Source organism: Cottoperca gobio, chromosome 12 (assembly GCF_900634415.1).
Source record: "Cottoperca gobio chromosome 12, fCotGob3.1, whole genome shotgun sequence".
Taxonomy (NCBI): Eukaryota; Metazoa; Chordata; class Actinopteri; order Perciformes; family Bovichtidae; genus Cottoperca; species Cottoperca gobio.
Genome location: NC_041366.1, coordinates 7,374,289 through 7,386,788, shown reverse-complemented (window position 1 = coordinate 7,386,788; position 12,500 = coordinate 7,374,289). Strand labels below are relative to the sequence as shown.

The 12,500-nt window shown below is 37.4% G+C and overlaps 1 protein-coding gene across 1 annotated transcript in view; it reads right to left on the bottom strand.

Annotated features, from left to right (window-relative positions):
• LOC115016554 (protein unc-13 homolog B-like) overlaps positions 1-12,168 on the bottom strand; it is a 73,841-nt gene extending 61,673 nt beyond the window's left edge. Inside the window, 2 exon segments of the mRNA XM_029444366.1 lie at positions 2,012-2,041; positions 11,924-12,168. Of these exon segments, the coding sequence (XP_029300226.1) occupies positions 2,012-2,041; positions 11,924-11,945 (52 nt within the window). The 5' untranslated portion in view covers positions 11,946-12,168.
• Positions 12,169-12,500: the final 332 nt, after the last annotated feature.

The window sequence follows — 12,500 nt, the reverse complement described above, 5'->3', positions numbered from 1 at the left end:
TTAGCATTCAATAACAATTTGCTTAGAAGTATTAATTGGGAAAAGTTTGTAATACGATAACATCATATCTTACCGATATCGCATACAAACCAAAAGAGCTTCAATGATTGGTTGATTAATCGCTTAGTCTATTGATGGAAAAATTATCGGAAACTATTTTGATAATTGATTAGTTGTTAAAGTAATTTACATGCAAAACAAAAAGGCAGGAAATGCTGAACTGACAAAGCAAGATATTAAAAGACATCACCTTGGACTTTTGAGAAACTGGAATGGACATTTTTCATTATTTTCTGACATTTTATAGACCAAACAATTAATCAATAAAAAAAATCGCAAAATAGTAAGTCAATATACTATATTGAATTTTGGCATACACACTTAATAAGCTCGTTCTGTCATTAGAATGTTACACTTTGTAAAATTCACACCCAAACATATACAACCAAAACTATTTATATATCCAAATATGATTGCAGATTCTGCTCATTTCTGCAGTGAATACAACAACCATAAGCTGACACCAGTACATTATGATTTAAGCCCTCCAGCTATTTACCATTTCTGAAAAATGGCCTCTAATAAATATTAAAAAAAACACTGCAACAAGGCCCCTCCAGACTGGCTTCTCAGTGCACTCCACTCTACTGTAGCATGTGTACCACAAATAAATATTTGCACTAATTTACAGTGTGAACATAACCTTTGGTGTTCTAAATCTCACGCCGGACTGTACTTGACAAATCCTTTTTTGCCCTGTCGCAAAAACAAAAAAAAGTGTCTGATGTTTACATTTCGCCTTAGGGAGAGAACAGGCTTAACTGAATTTCCCTGATGTTTGCTCTGGGACAGGTGTCACATGTGGTGTGGGCCCAGAGGAGGGAGGAGGAGGGCAGAGACAGACAGCATATGCTGACAATCTAAAACCAATACCTCAGAGTACAACTTGCTTATGACACAATGTAGACACCTCACAAAATAATTTTGTCTGAAAGGGAAAAATACATGCCAAGACAATGTAGAGGCCTGCTAGTTAATTAACTTTAGCAATTATCCTCAGTGAACACGGGGTCAGTCGGGGACCGAGAATGAAAGTAAAATGTCACAGGCAGACCCAAAGCCGCGGTGATTTTCTGTCTATGCTGCTGTGGCCAGAAACGTCACATGGCTTAAAGGAAGGCGTTGGGCTAAACACTAGAGGGATTTGCTTAGGTGGAGAGCGTGGGGATTTGGATTTAGCAACCAACGATCTAAGGTCACCTGTGCACCGTTTGTTGTAGAAAGAAACTGGATAACATAATGCAAAGTCAACCCGAGCTTTCAGTGACTTGCCAGAATTTGACTTATTAACCTACATGAGAAGATGGGTGCATGTGGCATATTTCCTAAGCTAATTAGCAATTAGTCAGGCGAGCGGTGTAGAGGTCTGGCTTAATACATTGCAAATAGCTGCATTAATTGGGTTTCTCGGTGTAAATGTCCCTACAGCTCAACCCTGGGTGAGGCAGTTGTAGATTATAGGGCTGTAAGGATCCATCGATCTGGATCGATTCAATGATCAACGATCCAATATCATCAATGCAAAGTGAAAAACATATTTTCCACTTAAACATGGCAAATGTGGCGCTTTATTTTATTTCTTTATTTTAATTCATATCAAGGAATTAAAATATTACGCGGCAAACTTTGTGATATCAGCTAATATCATAACATTATATCATATCATCCAAAGATTTGATATAATATTGTATGGTGATTAAACTTGTTATTAAAAACCCTAGTAGATTATGTCTTTGAACGTATGTCTTAAACCAACATTAACAATCCCATAGGAAGCTACAGAATATGCTCTAAACTCCCCAAACAAATGAGAACATGATCTGCATCTTTATGGCTTCCTTTCTACAGATTCAATAAGGAATCAGACAGTGTTCATGTTAAAAATGTGAAACATCTGGACGATCGTAGACAAATCCACACATGAAAAGTAAAAGAATACAGAAGTACTGACCTGGAGGTCCTTGGAGCTTGGCTTTTTTCACTGTAACACAAAACAAAATCAATGATTAGGCTCATTGGAAAGCAGATTTAAATCAGTTTATTTGGAATTTCTTAAGCAGGATTTTATGAGTTAATGAACAACAAACGAAAACATAATCTATTATGATGTTGAGTCAGAAATGTAAACATATCTGGGCATGAGTAATGAAAGTGAACAGGATCTCATGTTATTGAAGCCTGACCAATTCATTTCTATGCAGACAAGCCGTGAGTCAATGACTCGTGACACCTGATTCACACAAACACATCCACGGCCTCATGATGTTGTCGACACTCATGTGACGCTTGTTCAAAATGGATGAGCCATTTGTTCTGGTGGGCAAAATGGTAATAAACAAAAACATTGACTGTTTTTTGTTGAATTCATACATCACTCATGATATTGTCATGTAAATGTCCTAATTTCCATCCCCCCCCATTACATTTTTCTTCACCTTTACTCTGCAAAATTAACTGTGATTGAAGAGCGTATCTTTACTTATTCTCCTGATACACAATCTATTCTTGCAAATACAATTCTTATAATCCTAATCTCTGCTAGAGTTTAGAAGTGAAATAGGTTATCTTTGTGCTTACATGTTTGTCAAGTTTCTTCATGAGTCTCCCTCAAAATAGCTTTGAGAAATTAATATTCTGACAAAGAAACGCCTGAGAGCTACGGTAAACAAGACTTTTGAAATTGTAACCCGTGTATTGTCATATTTGTCATCAAGATATAAAATAAGCCTTGCTTTGAGTAAGAGCTTTTAAATTATACAAGTGGAAAATAATATAATAAAAATACCAACTTTAATATAAATCAAGAAGCATAAGCCTAGACAGCTGTATCACAAAACACAACAGCTGGTAAACAAACACACAAGAAACAATGGGATAAGTGGACAAGGGCAGATGGGTATTACGATAACAAAAAATAAAAAAGTGTCAGGCAAAAGCAGCCATTTTCTTAAAAACCTCAAAAAATTATCTAAGGGGGAAAATTGCTTGTGGTTTATTTTTAGACCATCTTTAACCCCTTGATGCATATATACAATAATGTTTATGGGATTGTGAAGCGCTTTGGAGGGGATTAATTGTGATTGCTGTGGCAGGGTTATGTGTTCAGGCATATAAAGCTCTGGAGCCTGAGATGGCAGATGGGCAGGATGGGATGATTGAAGCACAAATGAAGCTTTCATATTTTCATGCAACATCCCCCGTCTTCTCTCTACTCACATCAAAACGACTACACAGGAGAGAGAAGCATTAATTTGTTTAGCATTCTGTTGAAACATCACTCTCGGTTAAGGCCCTGTCACACATATCCATATGACAGAAACGTATGCCGGCGCATACGAAAATTTTGTCCAAATACGTCCATACATCGGATCGGAAAAGTGAACATATACAGATACGCATGTCTAACCTATTGATAGAGTATCACTTACTTATACAAAATGTATCAGACGAATGCCCAACGAATGCATAACGTATACAAAAATATGACGTATACAAAATATCGGCAATACGCTGGTTTACGTTGATATAAGGTAAGGAATAAGTAGTATTCGTTAAGAGCTCACTGTGTTACGCTGGGGGTGCGTTGTTTAACGCTGATGTTTTGAGCATGTTCAAAATTACCGGACGTACCCGACGTGTGCTTCATAAGATATGCAGACATTACGTGACGTTAGACATGCGTGAATACGGAATACGTATGTGAATACTTACCTACGTACTACGTTAGAGGTACGTTAGATATAGGCTACGTCGGCTGATGGTGAATCCTACAGCCAATTTATTGATAACGAGTGGATACCCTATATACCCTACCCTATGTTAAGATTATGCCTGACAACAGAGTAACTTATTAAACGTGTTTCTACAGTACAGCTAGCGTTCAGCATTCTAGCCGTTCTCCAGCATCAGCATGACGTGAACCAAATGGCACTTTTCCAGCTCCGTTGGCCAGACGCTCTGATACGTTTTAAATAGGTAAGTGATAAGCTATCAATCTTTGACATGCGTATAATAATTCGTTATGTATGTCAGCTACAACACCGCTGTGGAAAAGTTGAACGAATTAGGACTCTGACAAATTTTGAGCTAATTTTCATATACGGCGAATACGAATACGGCGTATTGTCTGCGTCCTTCAAACGATCACAACTTACCCTTAATTTATATCAACTTATTGCCGATATTTCGTATGCGCCGGCATACGTTTATGTCATATGGATATGTGTGACAGAGCCTTTATGAATTTATAAAAAGCGATGACACAGTTTTAGCCACAAACAGCCACAAAAATGACAGTACAACTCAGTCTTTTTTCCCTAGTGTTGTCTTTTAGGATTATGGTGGGAAAAATAGACTTTGTTATCACAAAAGGAGGAAGAAAAAAAAAACCTAACTCGTCACTTCTTCCGAAGCGTTTCCTGTCTTGTACATACCTCAGTGTGAAACGGAAAGGGAGCAGTGGAAATGTGGAGAGACCAGCAGTGTGATTTCTTTATTTTGGGGCTTTCCACTTACTCTTTGTCACCCAAATGATCTGACACAGTGGCCTTATGTCCTAAATTGCATGATGTTATTTAGGGCTGTGGTACACAGAGCAGAGGGCAATAAACCAGGGGGCCATTATGGTGGAAACTGATGCTTATCATATTCTGTCCTGGGCCCTCCATGGCTTTAGAGGCCATTTAGCTCACTATTTTTCGCAGGGCTAGTTGTACCATTACCCTATCAACCTACTGCTTTTTCTTTCCTCGTTTCTTTTCCCAGTATGCTTAACTTCCTCTCAACCTGCCCGATTCAAATACATTCAAGCAGGTGCGTGTTTAGGTCCCACTGAATCTGGAGCACTCCTTAGTGTTTCAACTTTAGACATGTAGTGAATAACATCCATTCATAAATAGCCCTATAGTCATTAAAAAAAAAAAAAACCTAACCCTTTTATTTTAGAAAAGCTTCATTTCATGTTGCCCAACATGTTGTTCAACCACATTTTCCCTCTATTATTCTCTCACCATATTAGCAAATTAATGTTCATAGGCCTTTTTAGTGGACGACATGTTGACATGTCATATAGGGCTGTGCATTGGCAAGAATCTATTGACATATCATGACACAGGGGTTATGATTCAATATATTGCGATGCTATAAGTAAGGCGATATGAGATTTTTGAAAAACTGTCATAGTATAAAGAACACACCACCATATGCGTAAAATGTTTACATATTAAAATTGTTTACTATTTTATGCAATTAGGAACAGTGGTATCTGGATTTGCATATCACAGCGGACACTTGAATAGAACAGAGCCATCGTTAATGTTATTAGTCAATACCTGTCAACCCTCCTGTTTTTCCTGGGATTATCCCGTATTTTTCCTTCTATCCCGCTGTCCTCCCGTTTAGATATTTTCCCGTAATTATTCCGTATTTTTAACCTTTCAAAAATAAAAATAGGACTAATTTTAAAAAGTGCACAGTGGTAAAGTGGCCTCCTGTAAAGCAGGGGGCAGTATTATGTATAAATGTAGCTGAAAAACGTTATCCCCCAGTAAACACACAGAAAAAGAAAACAGGAACGAAAGAATATGGATGAGAGTCACAGTGACCGGGAGATAGATGGAGACGCAGTTGTACCTGCCAAACAAGTTAAAACTTTATGTAAGTACCTGGCCAAATGGGAGGAGACCTTCCCTTATTTAATAAAAAGCAGAGTCGGGCAAACTCATGCTTTTTGTAAAGTGTGCCATTCAGATTTTAGCTTTGCTCACGGCAGAATAAGCGATGTTCGCCACCATGAACAATCGTCCAAGCACAAGTACAAGCACAAGCACGCCAAGAAGCACAAAACATACACTGTCAATGACTTAATTTGTGACAAGAACTGTATCGGAGGTAAACCAAGTGACCAAAGCTGAGGGAAAGATTTCGATGCTTTGCGCCAAAAATAATGTAGCCTTCAGCTTCAGCGATGATTTCAGTCACAGTGTAGCGGACATGTTTCCCGACTCTGACATCGCAAGGAAGTAGGCTACTCGTTGGGGGAAACAAAAGCCACACAACTCATCCATCATCAAATACATTGATGATAATAACTCATCAAATAAAATACATAAATCTTATAAATATTTCTGTACAAGTAATACATACTTTAAATAAACATGTATTTCCAGAATGTAAATACCCATCCCTTATGTGTTTACATTTACATTATATGGGGGCTGGGTGGCTGAGAGCTGTTAAGGTATGGATGGAGTCCACCAGAAAATTTCCCTTATTTTGAAATTCCAATGTTGGCAGGTATGTATTAGTGACATCTGTGCTTTTCCTACTACAAGTCAAAACATCTGCTGTGGAAAAGGTCTCACATAGAGAATGACATCACTCCACCAAAAAGGAGTGGACTTATCTTTATTTTTACTCCATTACTATTAGTTTAGTTTATTAGATTACTATTATTATCAGTCAATAACCCCACTTATCCATTCACTAGTCTCTCTGCTTATTCATGCTCATTCATGTCAGTGCTGTCTGTGTTCATGTTCCTGTTGTCATTGTATTTTGATGTATCTGGCTGCTATGAATTTATCATTTGCCTATGGTCATTATTAAAGTCAAAAATCTATCTAAAATACAATAAAAAGGGCTTGTATATACACTTAAAAGGGCTACTTTGATTATTTTAATTGAAAGCTGACATTGCATCACTACAGCGAAGGAAGGAGTACATTTATCCCTTTTTGAGTTTACACCTTTGTAGTCTGACTTAAATATACTGGTTTAAAAACATGTTGGGCTTTTGTCCACTAAAACTAATCTCAGTCTGTGGATTTGCTCATATTTCTAAAATAACTTAATAATCACATACATATTTATTACAAAATGTGCAATAAAAAAGTGTATTCCACATCTATATTTTATCTTTATTATAATGTTCCAAATACAAGCACATCATCACAGTGGAAGGTCAGGCAGAAAGCAAGAAAATAGGACCAGGAAGTGACACCAGGATCTACTACTATTGCACACAGTGTTGTACTTCCGCTTTGTGCTGGCTGTCGGACGTGATCAGGTGGGGCCAGTGTAAGAGGGAGACAGAGGGAGAGAGCAACAGATGGCCAGGGGATTACTCCCACAATCTCTAAGCGCTCTCTGCCTCTTTCCCTCATAATTCCACCACTCTGCTGCTCGTTACACTCAACCATTCTGCCTGCAGTTCTCGCGTTTCTAGTCCTACACGCCCTCCATTTCCCACTTTTATTAAATTATTTTCTTGTAATATCCTAAACACCTACTCAGTCAGCTGCAGAGCTAAAGTCACACACGCAGACTCCAGGCAAACAGTGTTGACGCAGTTGTAATAACTTGAACTCTTGAAACATGCCTGGTTTTAACTGAGGAGTAAAACTAATTTGACCTTATGTCAACAGAAGAATCAGAAGCATACAAAAAGGCGTGATGATGTACGAAACGAGCTCAACATCCTGTCAGCCGGCAATAAAACCTCAGGAGTGACGTATTTTAGGAAGCATGGAGTCAGTTTACCAGCACCAAACAAAACTGAACAGACAAGACTAAAGGCTTCACTTGGCAAACATTTATGTAACCCAAATTGACCTGCTGTTTAGAAAATCTAATTGCTTTAGTGCTTAAATTACCCACATCCTAACACCCTTCAGCATGCACCACAATAGGGCTGAACAATGAAAAGGGATTTACTAGTGCAGTATCCAAATCGCAAAAGGCAAAGCATGGGACAAAGCACTATTCTGAATTAAGTAGTATAGTGGTGCAGAGATATGCCCCCCCCTACAAATGGTATTCCAGACTTAAGAAAGGTTATTTGTTTGGTACAGATCCTCGCAAAAGAATCACGACATGACCCTTTTAATGTATTTTTTGATGAAAACTACAATAATGATGCAAAAATTATGACTTGATTTCAAAACTCATATCACAATTGCAATAACATTCAAAGATAATCCCACTTAGATATTATTTCTAACTCATTCAGCCCTACGCCACATCCTTATATTTCTCAAGGACGTTGTGCAGTTTTAGAAGATCATCGTCTGTTAGCTGCCCTCCAGCAAGGCACTTCATGACACGCCGGGTGATGGACAACAAAAGGAAATATTGAGATCAACTCAGTCCACAAGCGTTACAACAACAGCTCCTATTCGATAGCTATGTATAAGCTCTTGGCCTTCTGTAGGGGAGAGCGGGGTCGGTTGGGACAGTGCCTTTTTAGCAAGTTAGAAATCACTAAGCCTTTTCCATTCACCATGCTAATACTCAGTTATACTCTCATCACTTGCAACCTCAAAGTGGAGACCGTCTGACTATTCCTCACACTGCATTCACGGTTTTGTTATTTTTCTTCTACCATATTGTTCTTAATTATGCCACATACAAAGTTTATTGTCTGGCCTGTTAGTTGATGCAGGTGTTAGCAGTTGATAGCACATGAGTCCAAAGTGTATTGCCGTCATTTAGGAAAATATAATACAGGGTAAGAACAAATGTAATGACTTTTAAGAACTTTTTATTACCTCTAAAAATAATACTATTACTGCAGGCCTGCAGAAAAAGATACATTCAACAAAGATGCAAATTAGGTTTTTCTTTTTTTTAAGATGAGCTTTAAAATGTGGATTTACAGTAGATTTTAGCATAATAATATATGCTGGCCCCCCTAACATAGATATAATAGAATTTTGGGAAAATGTACAAAAAATGTTTGTACATTTAACAAAATTCAGCCTTTCAAGTTTGGTTTGGCCTCTAAAAAAAACTTGATCAATTGTTAGCAGACAGCTGTATTTGTTTATTGATCAAATTATTTATTTGAAGCTTATTTTGTGACACAAAAGTGTCCCAACCGACCACGCTCTCCCATCCTCCTCCCTTTGTTACCTGTAACAACTACCACTCTCCAGTGTCAGAAAATACCATTTATTCTGTCACTAAAGTGATCACGTGTCTGAATCTGTAAAACTCAGATACTGCAGCCTCATGGGGTCCATGTGAGCCATGCGTCCAGTCAGCCCTGCCCTGATCCACAGCAGGAGTCTCCCCCACATGTCCACTTGTAAGAGAAACCACTTATCTGCTGTGTAAAGACATCGCCATGGAGATGAAGCATCTCGACTACCAATAAATAAACAACATTGTCAAGCTGTGCTATAGGGGGATGAGTCACAACGTCAGCTAATCACACAACCCCTGGCCAAGCACCCTTTTCTCTGTTATCTATGGGCTGCATAAACTCTTACCAGCCTTCATTTCCCATAACAGTAATCAATAAATGGACAGTGTGCAAACTCTGGCCCCATTTAGTACAATAACTCTTGATTGCCGGAGCCATTGGGCTGAACTTTCTGAAGTAAGTGGAACCAAACAGACTTGCCTCTTTTTGACCTTTTCCCTGCAAAAAGCCTTTCTCTTTCCCAGCTTGGTTTATCGATGCTCGAATCCTTCATTGCTTTCAGTTTTCACAGAAAAATACTTAGATTTTTCTTTTCTTGTTTTCAAAAGGAGCAGACTGGTTAAAACCGATTTTTCTTTTGTATTTTATGTTCCCCACACATCCAAATATTGTTGCGTTTCCTTCTGCAAAACGACATTGATCACTGCAGTTTCTTTTTGTGCCACATATGAAAGGACTGATGTGCAGTCCAGTCTTAATATAACTTTCAAATAGTTCATATAAATATCAAGATTCCCTGCAGCATTTTATGGTGTTTAGAAATTAAGCGTCAGGGAAAACGTGCTATGGCGCTAAATCACATGGCAAAGGCTACATATTTAATGATTGAGGCGTTTAATTCGCAGTAATCAATCAGAGTGGCAAGTTGCAGTTTTGGTAGAAAAAGACAAACAGCTCATATGTAAGAAAAAATACCTACTGCTAAGTTTATGCTACTTCATCGGGGAGGATTCCCACTCTGCATGTTCTTGAAATGAGGGTTGTTAACTTGCGAGAGTCATTAGTCAACAGTGACGTGGAAAACATTTGCACAGGCATTAAGGAAACTTAAGATCATTACAGAAGGTGTTTGTTTGATTGTGTAAACATGCACGAGTGGAGGTATCTGAAGGATATTTGAAGAGAATTAGTTGTGTACGAGGCCTGAAGTCGTGACTGTATTTTAAATAAGAAAATTCTAATTCAAAAGATGAGGGGATATAATACCATCAGTGCATGCCAGGCACAAAGGGCATAATAAGAATTACTTATAGCCACAATTTGGAGCTTTCAACACCTAAATGACAATACTTTACACACAGGGGATTTACATACAAAGCCTCTGCCAAACAAACATTGGATTTTCAGAAATGTTCAGGATATTTTAGGGAGTGTACCATTTATTCTTGACACAATGATTGTCAGTAACCTGCAGATAACATTATACTAGCAATAATAATATAGTAAAAAGCAAGAGAACCGTCAAACTAAAGGGTGTCGGTCAAAATGGACCCAAAAAAATAAATTAAAAAGTATTTTTTCACCTCCAATTATCATTTCTTTGATAAATGGGCACACAATTTGTTCATTCGAAAAAGTTCTGTTGTCACTCTATGAGTCCTTGAAACAGTATTTTCCTCTTATTAAAAAGGGTTACAACATTTTAATATGATGTATTTATGTCAATACTTCCTGGCTACATTTATCACACGCAATTGGACATAGGTGTTGTCCCTACTGTTGTAACTACACAAAGACATGATCCTGCGATAAACACTTTTTATATTTTTTTATATTTCAAATTTCAAAATCACCTGCCAAAGAAATCTCTATTTGATTAGCATTTTAAGAAGAATTGAGGGTTTAGAATTCTAAAAGTGTTAAAGAAGTCTTTCAATGCTCTGTAAGATGTCGTCTAATTTAAAAAATAATTACGTTAACGAGATTTGTTTAATATAAATATTGTCCTTTATGAAAAGAAGAGGAAAAGATGAAGATAAAATGTTTTTCATGATTAAAATCCTCTTTCCGTCTTCCCCCAGGGCATTGGCCTTTTTGGCACGGAATATGATATTGCATAATGTGCTTTGCTGCTGTAAAAGGATGCTAGGGCATGCAAGGATTGTCCAAGCCCGATTTGCTTTAGTCTCGTTTTCGCATAGAAATGTGCCCATGTAAAGCTAACCCATATGATAAACTTTTTATTTCCAATATAGACCCCTAAATGATAAAATATATATATATTTTAAAGTGTGTTTATCGCTACATATTACTGTACTAACATTGAGGGGACAGTAAAAGCTAGTCATCCACTGAGCACGAGCAACCTGAAGTTGAAATCAGTTCAAAATCAGAAATCAAAATCAGTTTTATTGAAAGACAATCAACTGCTTTTACAAGTATCATATATTCATCAGTCAAATTAAAATACCCATCAGAGACACACTTAAGCTTAAATCTATATTAACCTAACATTGATGTACATGGCATTTAGTTATTATTAAAGTCCAAATCAAAAAACACTTTTTTTTTGTTTGGCTTCCAATTATCATAGATGTACCATACATTTTAGTCATGGCTTTTTTTGTTTGTCAATACACACCACAGGTCAGTGCCGTTTCTGGTTTAGACTACAACAGCTGGTATGGTAGGCTATGGAGAGCTCCAATAATAAATCATACCGTACCCTACCCTATAACCTATCATTTTTCATGAAGAGAAAAACCTCGACAGGACAATTTAGGTTACTAGCCACAGGATGCCTCCTGCCAAAAAACCTGTTCAGTGATATTTCATTAACATTATGAGATTGATTTAAACAAACTTAGGTTTTACGAGTAAAATGTACAGTCAACGTCGTTTCTAACCGTGTAAAGAAATAAATATAAAAGTAAAACTTACCTCTGACACACAGTAACGACATGGCCAGCGCTTTAAGCAACAGTCCAGTAGTTTCACACAGTTTGAAGAGCAGGCTCTCAGCGGAGATTTTCTCTATCCAGTATCATTGTAAGCGTTAAATTACTTTTATAAATCGCTCCAAGTCGATGTTTACAGGTGGTTTTCTGATAATGGACACGGGCAGAGAGCGGCAGCCCCCCGCCACGGCCACGCCATTATTAAAACTCTCATTACAGCTTTTTCAGACTGACGAACAACCTGAGGGCAGTGTGAGAGGCGGGTTGGGGCACCTGTTAGTGGCATCTGAGCTGACCAATAACAATACAATAACGGACTGGAGGGTGGTGCCAATTTAATTAAATCCCACCAATCGCTGAGAGGGACAGGTTGGAGCAAGAAGCAGGTGACGTAGGCAAACTCCCAAGATTATGATTATGATTATGATTATGATTATATATATATATATATATATAAAAAAAAATATATATATATATAAAAAAAATATATATATATATATATATAAAATATATAAATATATAAGAGATATAATATATATATATAAATATATATATCTATA